At 43.9% G+C, this 12,789-nt stretch overlaps 2 protein-coding genes across 3 annotated transcripts; both read right to left on the reverse strand.

The window, feature by feature from the left end:
* Positions 1-81: 81 nt before the first annotated feature.
* On the reverse strand, positions 82-2,614 carry LOC116374462 (hemicentin-2-like). 2 transcript variants are annotated; one of them, XM_031827490.1, is made up of 5 exons: positions 2,373-2,614; positions 1,564-1,830; positions 1,058-1,213; positions 698-949; positions 82-415 (listed from the first exon to the last, which is right to left on the reverse strand). In XM_031827490.1, exons 1-4 carry the CDS (start codon positions 2,422-2,424, stop codon positions 699-701), a joined length of 726 nt encoding a protein of 241 aa, XP_031683350.1. In that variant the 5' UTR covers positions 2,425-2,614; the 3' UTR covers positions 82-415; position 698. The 2 variants fall into 2 exon arrangements, with proteins under 2 accessions (XP_031683350.1, XP_031683349.1); XM_031827489.1 differs by having other exon boundaries at positions 1,058-1,390; positions 2,373-2,611.
* Positions 2,615-4,038: 1,424 nt separating this feature from the next.
* On the reverse strand, positions 4,039-10,530 carry LOC116374328 (intercellular adhesion molecule 1-like). The gene is made up of 5 exons (XM_031825970.1): positions 10,236-10,530; positions 6,970-7,242; positions 6,545-6,874; positions 6,104-6,341; positions 4,039-5,529 (listed from the first exon to the last, which is right to left on the reverse strand). Exons 1-4 carry the CDS (start codon positions 10,528-10,530, stop codon positions 6,316-6,318), a joined length of 924 nt encoding a protein of 307 aa, XP_031681830.1. The 3' UTR covers positions 4,039-5,529; positions 6,104-6,315.
* Positions 10,531-12,789: the final 2,259 nt, after the last annotated feature.

The following is a 12,789-nucleotide window of genomic DNA, read 5'->3' on the forward strand; positions in this document are numbered from 1 at the left end:
AAAAGAAATATAAAGATTATTCAGTAGTTTAAATAATAATAGCCTATCATCATTGATAATAATAAAAACCAACTGGCCATGTAAATATACATTTGTCATTTTATTAGTGTTTTTATGCATGTAAAAAAGAGAACATAAACAACAACGTAGATTTCCAAAATAAAGTTAATGGATAGCTTATTAATGGATATAATTATTCACACTACCTCTTGTTCTAGGGTTCTCCACACTGAAAGTGAACTGTATACCCTACATATATATTTAAACACATCAAAGTATACGTTATGTTGCAATAACAACCAGAATCAATCATAACACAATATGCTACTATTACATGACCAAAGTCTTTAAAAATGTAAGGCGATTCCTTTTTTTCTGTGCGATGGTCTGGCTGACAATGATGACATTCTCACACCTGTAACAAAACCATGCAATTTATATTAGAGACAGACAATATCTTCCCTCTGCTAATCCCCCAAATTTGGACTCTTGTTTTGTAAAGCCAACACTCCACTGTGGGAAAAGTCACATACTTCCGATGTGGCCCTTTGTACCTTAAAGAGACTCCTCACATTACATACCATAGAAAAATCAAATAAGAACAATGGCTTCTATAACAAGTGTGATGGTAGAGAGTGCTAGTTCTATCCTCTAAATGTGTGCATTTAACAATGTCCCCTTCACTGTGTCCTCCTACCTTAAGACTTAGTCTTGATGATGAATTGCTTACTCTTCTTGCCAATCTTATTAGAGGAAATGCAGGTGTAGGTCCCTGGAAGCAAGGAGGAAGAGGTAAAAAGAGGTAGGTCCTCCATCTTCTCTTTGGGATCTGAAGACTGCCAGCTGTACACAGGACTGGGGCTTCCTGTAGCCGTACAGTTTAATGTGATTTCATCCCCCATACCGATGTCCAGGGTCTCAGCCTCAGGACTGAGGAAGGATGGGGGGTCTGAGAAAATAAGGGAAAGGGATGGATATTGCATAAAAACAAATACACAATTCTATTTAATTGTTTCTCATGAAACTATTAATGGTTGGGTTGAGTGGATAGGCTCACAGTCCACAGAGACGTTGAGAGGCTCTGATGTCACTGAAGGAGGCGGTTGTGGTCCCTCTGGTCCCAAGTCCAGCTGAGCCACGCACTTGTACTGGGCTCCGTTATCAGCTTTGGTTGGGGTGATCAGGAGGATGGAGGATACTTGGACAGGGGAGGCTGGGGTCAGATCAGAGAAAGAGTGGTTGTAAACTTCAGTCTGCCCTCTGTACCACCTCAGGGTGAGGTATTGAACAGGGGCAATGTTCTGGACATCACAGAGCAACTGGTACTCTTTCCCCTCCAACATGGGACCAGTGTGGTTCGCTGAGCTGATAGTGACACTGTCTGGAGTCTCTGTGAAAGATCAGCTGGTTAGTGTGTCGAGCAAAACACGTACATTTAGTAGTAGTCGTCACAAATATAATGAATTATTATGAAGTATGGCCTGATGCATGTACAACAGCCATGCTCTGCCTTAAATTGTGCTAAGATAAAAAGCCAGCTTTATTTAGGCCAGGTTGACTCACTGTAATGAATGAGGTTGAGTTTCTCCTCACACTGTCTGGGTGCAGTGAAGAAGACTCCATAGCAGATAGGCTCCTCGATCCAGTCGATCAGACTGTCCACCTTCCATTGGACAGCACGGTCCTGTTGGGTGTGTGCTGCCCCGATGGCTGACTCCCAGCCTAAGACACGCACCGGACGAGAGGCCTCACAGCTGACGGAAACAGGCTCCCCAAACCCCACCACCACCCTGGAGGGCTTCAGCTCCAGAGAGCATCCTTCACCTGACACTGAGACATGGACAATATCATCATCGTTACATTGTCTTCATCCGCATCATTTTCACAATCTTTTTCATTATCATCATGATCATCACGTAAACTAATTAGAGAGTTATATTATTGCTGGCATATCCGCAACATTCATATTTGTTAAATAAAATCACATTTACAGATACAAAGAAAATGTTGCTTGCAGTGATTTGATTGTGTGACTTTAGCAGGTGTTTATGATCTGTTTTGTATCACTGTGGATATAAGATTGGGTGGGATGCAGGTTCCACTTTGCCATCCTCTCTGGGTTGCAAGTTTAATTTCAGTGGACAAAACACAGGTAAATAATTCACACACTCATACATGCAATATAATATAAGAGTATTTCGCCAAAGAGCTTTAAAACCATTTATGACCAATTCTATTGCCAAACACGTCTTCAAACTACAAACTCGTCGATACAATGGGGGCCTCTACTGCAGATGTCCCATATCCCTTGACTCTACAGAGAATAAGCAAATCTTATGAATAATAAAATGTTGTCTCTTGCAACATCTTACCGGTGCAGAACATGCAAAAGTTTAGGATCCATTTTAGAAAGTTGTTTTCCATCTTTTTGCAGACTTTGCTGAGGTCCACTATGGTCGGAGTTGAAAGGCGAGTGGAATTCCGACTTGGTCCTGCTTGGCAACTCCAAAGTGAACTGTGATTACTAACAAAAGCCCTCCCTCACCAAACGAGGGCTCTCATACCGTAGTCTGTGTCTGACTGCAGGGCCCCGAGGGAGAGAAGAGGGGGCTAAGGAAGTTTGACAGGCATCAAGGCCAGACCTCCTCAATGGTAACTCATTAGGCCTACATCCCAAATTCTTCCTTTAATCATTATTTGTGGTTTAGTTAGAATCTGTATTTTCATGTTCAATGAGAGTTAATATATCAGACCCATTATATATTTCAGCCCAAAATGTATTCATACTCCTAGAATCACAGGCTAGGTCTTTTGTAGTTCTGTTTGCTGTCATGTATTGTTACAGCAGCACAACCCCAAGCTATTCAGATGACATCTCTGTTCTGTTTTTAGAATATACCCATATAGAGTTCTATGACTTCAGAAGGGTACTACGGTTACAATTTTCAGTTCTTTAATCTGAAATTAAACCCCAATGACCTGTGTTAACTTGCCTCAAACTAAACAGTTCCCGTGTGACTGTGGATTCATATACATAGGTGGTTTGAGAGAACTCACATTGCAGTTCTACTCTCTTTTCTGCAGGCATGTTTGATTCCCATACGCACACTGCTTGGAGACCCCATGCTTTGTCAAGACTCAGCAGGTTGGATTGTTGGACTCGAGTTGTCCGGCATGTAGTGTGTAGGCCTCACACTGTGATCAGAATGTACCACCACTGCACAACAGCACCGGCCGTGACCAGGCTGCCAGAAACATTGCTCAGTAATTGGATGCTTATTGGGTGTATTTATAGGCTCAGCTGCCAATCCTCAGTGTCTACAGTATGTCGACTCTGTTTTGTGTTTCTACCCTGTGCCTTTGTTTGTTGTGGAAGTACACTACTGTACACTTGTTTCTGACAATGATCATGTGTGTATAATATAAAATGTTTTTCCTCAAGGGCTAAATGTGCTGGCAAATTGCCCTTATAAGTCTACACTGCAGCCAGGTTGTTATAGCAACAGTCAGGCTGCACACACAAAGTGTTTCTTGGCAAGGCAGAAGTCCCCTTCACCAGGATAAACCCGAGTGACACAAAAAGGACACACTCAATTCTGAAAAAGGAAGTATTTATATGAGCCACTGTAGGCAGGATAACAGAGGGACTTTCATGCTTCTCTTTAAATTGACCTTAGTTTGCACTGATTAGTATGGAGGTGTCAGTGTTACAGTGATGTATGAGAGAAAGGTTCCCAATGGCATACAAAAGACAGTAGAGGAACATGTCACAGTGAAAGACGACTGATTCTTTCAAAGCTTTAACTCAATGAGCATAACTGGTTGATGTTTGACCAGTGAATGCTGTGTATGCATGCATCACCTGCATTGTAGATGCAAAACTTTCAACCAATGTTGCAGCACTATTGAAATGAAAGACAGCATCAGTCTCACCTAAATAGGTTGCAGTAGAACACTTCCTGAAACGGAATCTCTGACACAATGCTGAGCCTGAGAGTATTGACATTCCGAAGAGAGAACTAAGTGTCTGAACGGAAGAGCAGTCAGATGGAAACACATCACAGGTCATATAAACATAAGCAAGCTGACAATTTTTTTAGAGAATGAGTGTTAGCGGCTGTTAAAGACGCCATATAACAACATTCAGTGCTGAAATCAAATGGACAATATACACATAGTTAGTTAGCGACACAATACACAAACATCACATGTAAAAAGCTAGTTTTACATCGGGCAACTCAAAATAGTGTTCTGTGCAACTTACAAGCACCATTTCCAACTGTACCAATGCTATTCCAGCCCTGTGCAATGTGAACTGAACATACTTTGCACTTAAAACTGTAAACAGACCTTGAAATATCTAGCATGAATTGGTTAAAAAAATGGTTATAAAAAATAAACCCAAATCTCTGATTGTGATTCAACAAAAAAATACAACTATTGAAGAACTGTGACACTGCACTCTTGTCAAAACAGAAAGAATTGGCAAGTAACAAAATCATCATCAGGGAATTGTTTCTACTTAACACAGTTTAGCAACTTCTTAAAGGACCATGTGAGCCACCTATGGTGATATATGACTGTGTAGCCTATTAAAATACCTGAGATGGATAAAAACACATTAGTGGCCTTTCTCTCCTCACAGGCCTGAGACTGCGTCCATGGGGTTCATGTCGGTATGTATGTCCACTTCCCTATGGTCCACGGATATAGGTTGAGAAAGTGAAAGACAAACGATTAAAGCTATCATCAAACATACTGACAATACTGAGAATCAAGGGTGCTGTGAAGGTAAAAGAGAGAGATAAAATGGAAGAGTGTGGGCAGAGAACAAAATGAGCAATAGTGAAGAGAAGCTTCCTGTGGCTCTTGGAACAGTAAACTTAAATCGGTTAAAAGGCTCTGGTAGCACCAATTGAGAGCAACAAGAAAATTAAAAAAGAATTAGATAGGAAGTGATGCATTGCATGGCTCATTTCTCATAGTATAGTCACATAAGATTACTTGTTGCTGTCATCAGACTACAGCGATCAGGCTAGCCTGTTTTCCCAGCCGCTTTACATCCGTGACAGAGACACAATGGCCGTGAGAAGAGAGACTACATTCAGACATGCTTGATAATAAAACAAATAATAAAACAGGACACACATGCCTGTGAATGAATGCTTTGTAGTATCGCGCCACATGTTCACACCGACACAGCCCAAGACTCATTCAAAACAACACCACATACAAATGGCACAAAGCTATTGGTTGGAGTAGGCTAATAGAAAGCACTCTTTGGATTTATAAGCCATGCAGGATTGGAGCGTTCCATCAGAATAATTCAGTAAACAACCATTCTTATTCATACAGTGTCTGTTGAGGAAGTCCTGCTGGTCACATTGACGATAGAAATTCTCTTCCTCTGGCCTGGTCAGATGATGGAGTTGGGACCTGCTCTCTGTTTGACAACGACATAGACAATCACGACTACAAAGGTCAGGCCCAGGCCCGATCCTATGATGACCCAGAACGTTGTTCTGCCCCCTGTGGGAAGAGGGTGTGGTTAATGAGGGTTTGATCAGCTGACTGTCCCAAGCTCCTCAGCCCCAGCAACAGCAGAGTTTATTTGTTTGTGGTGCACCACGCAGGCAGACACTAGAGCAAAAAAGCATGCACGACCACTACTATCCCTGCAGTGGTTCCACGACTGCCTGGAAAAACAGGAGCAATTTGGCAATATTAAACATTTAAATATACTGTCAATGGAGATATTTCACGGAGCAGTCTATATGGGAAATATTAAGAAAGTAACACGTGTACATGGTACGGAAAGAATGGGTCCCATTTCACATGAAGTGTCCTGAAATTATTTTTTCCATGGTAGTTAGTTTCGTATGTACAGTGTAGTAACAATGCAATAATTGCAAAGTAACAAAGTACTTGTGGTCACCTGATGATGCACCCGTACCAATGGACAGTCTCATTTAGGGAAAAGGGAACACGAATACCACTAGTGAGTTAAGGGGGAGCGAGAGAAGAAGAGGGAGGGGTAGTAGGAGAGAATAGAAGCATTTGTGAGAAAGATAAGACTAGGTACTAATTAGAAACATGATCCTACCTATAGGTTTGGGATTCACAGTGAAAGTCTTGCTGATCTTGCCTATCTGACTGGAGGCAGTGCAGGTGTAGGTTCCTGGGAGCTTGGAGGCGGGTGTGAAAAGAGCTTCTTGGACATGTGAAGACTGCCAGCTGTACAGAGGAGTGGGCTTTCCAGTAGCTGTGCAGTTTAAGGTGATTTCCTCCCCCACTCTGATGTCCAGGGTCTCAGCTTCAGGTCTGGAAAAGGTTGGGAGGGTCTGAAGAATGAGGAGAAATAAGAATCAATCAACATGGACTGTTCCCACAAGATTTAGTGTCTGGGGAGGGTGAAATTAGGAGATGAATGAGAACAGATTACTGGAAGAATCTGTTAAATATCATAGTAGGGTATCAGATCAAACTAAATGATCCGCTGTAAACATGAATGGAATGATTGAAAATAAGACTAGAGGGAACTTACAGTGCACAGTAATGCTGAGAGGTTCTGATGTCACTGTAGGATGGGGTTGTGGCCCCTCTGGTCCCAGGTCCAGTTCTGCTCTACATCTATACTGAGCTCCATCATCATCTCTACTGGGGCTGATCATCAGAGTATTTGACACATCCACTGGTGTCTTACTGACAGTACTGTAAGTTACATTATCTAAGGGTTCATTCCCTTTGTACCACTTCACAACCAGGTTCTGTAGAGGAGCGATGTTCTGGATGTCACACTGCAGCTGGTACTGTGTCCCCTCCACCATGGGACCAGAGTGTCTCAGAACAGAGATGGAGACGCTGTCTGGAGTGTCTGTAGAGGAGGTCAACAATATAAAAAACCCTCAATGCTGATATACAGTTAAATAGAAACATACCTTTCACATTCACAAGGAGGACAATACTCACTGTAGAGAATGACTGGAAGTACTTTTGAGGGTTGTTTGCTGTCAATGAGAGTAATGTAGCATGTAGGTTCTATTGTCCAATCAGTAAGGTTATCCACAGTCCAGGTGACAATGTTGACATCTTGTTCAAAACTTGTACCTCCGAATGTGTCCTCCCAGCCTATCCCCTCATGGTCTGTGGATGATGTGCTGCAGTTGACTGAGACTGAATCTCCATATCTCAACACCACTCTGGGAGGGTTGAGCACAAGAGAGGAGGCATGTGTTGGCCTACCTACCGGTCAGAGCACATGACATGTGAACAACATGGCAATGATTACATACAACCATAAAATAACACTGACATCACAATACAATGTCTGTCAAAAAATATATATTTGCTTGTATTTTTGCTGGTTTGTATTACAATCTCTCTGCTGGCCAAGACAACTGGTTTGACTAAGCAAACTGAATTTTTGAAGTGGCCATACATTTCACTATCAGAGGGTCAGAGGAAGTTGCCTATTGCTTCTGCTAGTTGTTAAAAAAGTTCACTCAGTCAAGTCAGGAACAAGGGAGTAAATGAATGAAACGTGTTTTAATATTAATAGTGCTCTAACTTTTGCACTCAGACCCCCCCTTCCAGCTTTGGGGAACATCACGTGCCACCCTGCGCACGAGCCATGTCTATTTCTATGAGCAAAAGCACTTTTCATGACAAAAACTGTTCACACCCCTCTTGTTGGTGAAGAGAAAATCTTGCAGGTTTAAAGTTTATTTTCTGCAATTCTACACATTTATTCATGAGGTGCAGAGAACATGTAAATGTACATTTTTATTCTATACATTTTGCCATGTCTAATGTGTATTTATGTGATATTTAAGTGGCTCAAACGTTAAAACAAAATCTATGGGGCAAAAAAACGGCAAAAAAAAACGTTAGCTGACGTGTCCCGAAAACTCAGGTTTTCAATTTATTAATGTGGCTGAGAGTTGTAACAGTAGAATGCACAAGGTGCATTTTTTACATGTGGTAGAGTATGGGAAGTTGTCCTCTTGTTATGTCATTCACTGACAGACATTAGAGATCTATTTCTAACATGTCAGTTATGTATAGTTGATCAACTAGCCCATGTTAGCTAGGTAGGTATGTTAGGCTAACCAGCTACAGTGGGGCAAAAAAGTATTTAGTCTGCCACCAATTGTGCAAGTTCTCCCACTTAAAAAGATGAGAGAGGCCTGTAATTTTCATCATAGGTACACTTCAACTATGATAGACAAAATTAGAAAAAAAATCCAGAAAATCACATTGTAGGATTTTTTATGAATCACACAGCAACAGGCTGCCTCACTGCCTGATAGTCAGCAGCAGATCCGCATAATTTATATATTTTTAACAAATGTCATGGCGGCCGCGGTGCAAACAAGAAGTAGCCCTAAAACCCGCAACCAATAGGTTACATTTTCACCCACTATATCGTTTTCAAAGTAGCCAAATAATACGAAAAGCACCTACATGGCAACCCTGAATCATCGCTCTCATGTCTGTGCAAGCAAGCTAGATAGTGCTACGTATCAACTGGGGCAAAAACCATAGTGAGCTTCGATTAGTCAATAGCAACGGGATGTCGTGTAAACGACGAGCTTTAACCTTTCCCAAAACTAATGGTTATACAGATTTAACTGAATTTTTGTCCCGCCCTGTTCACGATACCTCGCCAAATGCTCTCATCTCACAATGGTCGCTCCGCCCACTTCGCGTCCTTCTTTGAAAATGAATGGGCTTCCGTTTAATCCGGGATGACGGAGATCCCAAAGCTTTTAGCGAAATATCTGTTGTGCAAAATCAGAATAATGACCAGCTGTTTTGAAATCCTGTAGATTCTTCATATGACCAACGTACAAGAAAAATCAAGTTCTGCAAATCACACAACAAATCTTATGAGAGATTATTTGAAATGAACAACGTAGTGCGTGTTCGGGTCTCTTCTATAATTCATTAGGTTTAAGGATATGACTTTTTCAAAACAAAAAGCCTATTGAAATACTTCATATATTTTTCACGAGTTACATTTTAAATACTCAGAGCAGGTATTCCCAAATTGGGGACAATAGCAACGGGATGTCGTAACCCAGGTGTGCGAGCAATGCCGTCGGGGGTACGCCAAACAAAAATGTGATTCACATAAAAAAATATATAAAAATTTATTTTTGTGTCCCCCAAAACATTCTTCACATTTTCAAACAAACCATTTAAATTTTCCAGCTATACATTTGGGTGAGTTTTTTTTTCTCCTTAGTAGCCTCGTTTCAATGCCAAAAATAAAATTCAACCATCCAGTGTTCAGCAAAATAACAATACAATGTCAAATACAGGTAGCCTAGTCAAATAATTAACATTCAACCACATGAACTTTTACTCTCTTGCGGGAATTCCACTAGCGGTCTGTATGTAGCCAAGAGTTGCTGCTGCTCATTCCGTTTGCTCGAAAATTGATAAATGGTAAAAAAAAAGAAGAAAAGTAAGGCCCACATCAATAGAGACACATACCAGCTCTACTGGTAGTACTGCTACTACCAGCAGTACTACACCTGCACCTGTCAACGACACAAGTTGTTCACATCCAATGCAAGCATCAGAAATTCTACAGTAGTTGTTAGCCCAGCTAGCATGGACACTGATAGATGTGAATCTGATGCAGCCGAAGAGCTACTGCCCCCTTACCTGGGAAAGCACCAAACAGCAGACAGGGACATTGGACCATCGAAGAGGCACAAATATGATGAGAACTACATTGATTTGGGGTTCACTTATAGTGGGTGTAGTGCCTTTCCTCAGTCACAGTGTGTTATATGTGCAAAAGTACTATCTAACAACTTGATGAAACCTTCTGTCACGACTTCCACGACTTCCTCCGAAGTCGGTCTCTCTCCTTGTTCGGGCGACGTTCGGCGGTCGACGTCACTGGTCTTCTAGCCATCGCCGATCCACCTTTCATTTTCCATTTGTTTTGTCTTGTCTTCCCACACACCTGGTTTCAGTTACATCAATTACATGTTGTGTATTTAACCCTCTGTTCCCCCCATGTCCTTGTCCGGTATTGTTAATTGTAAGTGCTTGTGCACGTTATGTCTGGTTATTGATTGTTCTGTTCTCCGGTGGGTTTTTATTATTAAACTGCGTTGGAAACACAGTATTTTTCTCTCCTGCGTCTGACTTCTCTGCCGCCAGTACCCACCCCTTACAGAATACCGGATCAAACTTATGGAGTAGGCAGGAGCAGGTACCCCGGGTATAGGGGTGGAGGAGCGCGTCCAGGAGCACGCAGCAATGCTCCACCATCTTGGCACCGCGATGGACCACGTTGCCCAGACAATGGACCGCTGGGAGAGACAGGGAGTTCTCCCAGCACCTCCACCAGCACAGCCGGGATCTCCAATACACGCCCCTCTTTCTCCTGGTCCCAGTGGGATTCGTCTCTCCCTTCCCCAGGAATACAATGGGACGGCTGCGAACTGCCAGGGGTTCCTCTTGCAGCTGGACTTGTACCTGGCAACCATCCACCCGGCTCCTTCGGGCCATGAGAGGGTGTCCGCCCTCGTCTCGTGCCTCACCGGGAAAGCCCTGGAGTGGGCCAAAGCCGTATGGAGAGAGGGAGCTGTGGCGTTGGACCAGTTTGAGGAGTTCACCCGAAAAAAAAAGAGCCTATTCCATCTGAGACAGGGGACGAGGAGCGCCCAGGAGTTCGCCCTGGAGTTTCGGACCCTGGCTGCCAGCACGGGATGGAACGACAGGGCCCTGATTGACCATTATCGCTGCAGTTTGCGCGAGGACATCCGTCGGGAGTTGGCCTGCAGAGACACCATCCTCACATTCGACCAGCTGGTGGACCTGTCCATCCGTCTGGATAACCTGCTGGCTGCCCGCGGACGTTCAGATCGGGGTCTGTTGGTTCCATCCCCCCGCACCCCCTCTCCGATACCCATGAAGCTGGGAGGGGCGGTGCGCAGGGAGACCGGGGGGGGGGGGGGGGGGGTGCCAGCTCGTGCACCATCTGTGGCCACAGAGGTCACACTGCCGGTCAGTGCCGGGTTGGTTCCTCTGGGTATCAAGGCAGCAGACAGGGCGCTCTGGCGTCACCCCAGGTGAGCCGGCACCATTCTCACCCAGAGCCCTCTGTCGCACATATGTTTGTGTATGTCACTTTCTCTGAGTTTTCCCCGCATTCCCAGCATAAGGCGCTCGTCGATTCAGGCGCGGCTGGGAATTTTATAGATAGATCGTTTGCCAATAGTTTAGGTATCCTCATTGTTCCGGTGGCTGTGCCTTTCCCCGTTCATGCCTTAGATAGTCGACCATTAGGGTCAGGGTTGATCAGGGAGGCCACCTCTCCTCAGGGCATGGTGACGCAGGGAGACAATTAGTCTCTTCCTTAATGACTCTCCTGCGTTTCCAGTGGTGCTAGGCCTACACTGGTTAGTTTGTCATGACCCCACTGTTTCATTGCCACAGAGGGCTCTCACGGGGTAGACGCGAGAGTGCTCGGGGAGGTGTTTATGGGGTTCCGTTGGTGCTACTCTGGTGGAGAGTCCAGACCAGGTCTCCACCGTGCGCATTCCCCCTGAATATACCGATTTGGCTATCGCTTTCTCCAAAAAGAAGGCGACTCAATTACCACCCCATCGACGGGTCGATTGTGCAATGAATCTCCTGGTAGACTCTCCACTTCACAGGGGTCACGTGTATCCCCTCTCACAGGCGGAGACGGAGGCTATGGAAACATATGTCTCCAAATCCCTGCATCAGTGGTACATTTGGTCCTCCACTTCACCCAGCTCCTCAAGTTTTTTGGGGGGGAAGAAGAAGGAGGGAGGTCTGCGCCTGTGTATTGAATCAGGGTCTGAAACCAGATCACTATGAGGTATAGTTACCCCCTACCGCTCATAGCCACAGCGATTGAGTCAATGCACAGTGCGCGCTTCTTCACCAAACTAGATCTCAGGAGCGCTTACAACCTGGTGCGTATCCTGGAGGGAGACGAGTGGAAGAGCTCTCACGGGGTAGACGCGAGAGTGCTCGGGGAGGTGTTGAGAACTTGGTTGACTTGGAACATACCAGACAACTGGTACAGAGAGGCGGGAAACACAGGGATAAATACACTGGGGAAAATCAGCGACACCTGGAGGTGGTGGAGACAATCACAAGGACAGGTGAAACAGATCAGAGCGTGACAGTCTGACCGCTTGCATGATGATGAGTTTCTCACATGGCTGGCCAATCTGGGTGCTATTTTTTCTCGCCTGAATGATCTGAATCTAGGATTACATGGACTTTCAATGTGCGGGACAAAATTGAAGCTATGATTAAGAAGTTGGAGCTCTTCTCTGTCTGCATTAACAAGGACAACACAGATGTCTTTCAATTAGTGTATTATTTTTTTGTGTGCAAATGAACTCAAGCTTACGCACAATGTCAAATGTGATATAGCGAAGCACCTGAGTGAGTTGGGTGCCCAATTATGCAGGTACTTTTAAGACTGAGACTCTCTCCAATACAACCCAAAATTGCAGAGTTATGTGCATCCTTTCAAGCACACCCTTCTCATTAACCTGTGGTGAGTTACTCACAATTTTCGATTAACAAATAAGGTTTTATATATAAGATGGTTAAATAAAGAACAAAATGATTGATTATTATAAAATTATTATTTGTGCCCTGGTCCTATAAGAGCTCTTTGTCACTTCCCACGAACAGGGTTGTGACAAAAACTCACACTCCTTCTTATGTTGAATCAATGTATCGTGCCTCTCGGGTGGCGCAGTGGTTAAGGGCGCTGTACTG

This window comes from Oncorhynchus kisutch, linkage group LG6 (genome assembly GCF_002021735.2).
Source record: "Oncorhynchus kisutch isolate 150728-3 linkage group LG6, Okis_V2, whole genome shotgun sequence".
NCBI classification, from domain to species: Eukaryota; Metazoa; Chordata; class Actinopteri; order Salmoniformes; family Salmonidae; genus Oncorhynchus; species Oncorhynchus kisutch.

Coding starts and splice junctions, on each gene's coding strand:
- LOC116374328 (XM_031825970.1), bottom strand. CDS start 10,530: ATGGCCCGAAGGAGCCGGGTGGATGGTTGCCAGGTACAAGTCCAGCTG. Junction 7,243..10,235: donor CCTCCACCCCTATACCCGGG/GTACCTGCTCCT, acceptor TCTGACCGGTAG/GTAGGCCAACACATGCCTCC. Junction 6,875..6,969: donor ACTTCCAGTCATTCTCTACA/GTGAGTATTGTC, acceptor CCTCCTCTACAG/ACACTCCAGACAGCGTCTCC.
- LOC116374462 (XM_031827489.1), bottom strand. CDS start 2,424: ATGGAAAACAACTTTCTAAAATGGATCCTAAACTTTTGCATGTTCTGC. Junction 1,391..1,563: donor ACTCAACCTCATTCATTACA/GTGAGTCAACCT, acceptor GATCTTTCACAG/AGACTCCAGACAGTGTCACT. Junction 950..1,057: donor TCTCAACGTCTCTGTGGACT/GTGAGCCTATCC, acceptor TTATTTTCTCAG/ACCCCCCATCCTTCCTCAGT.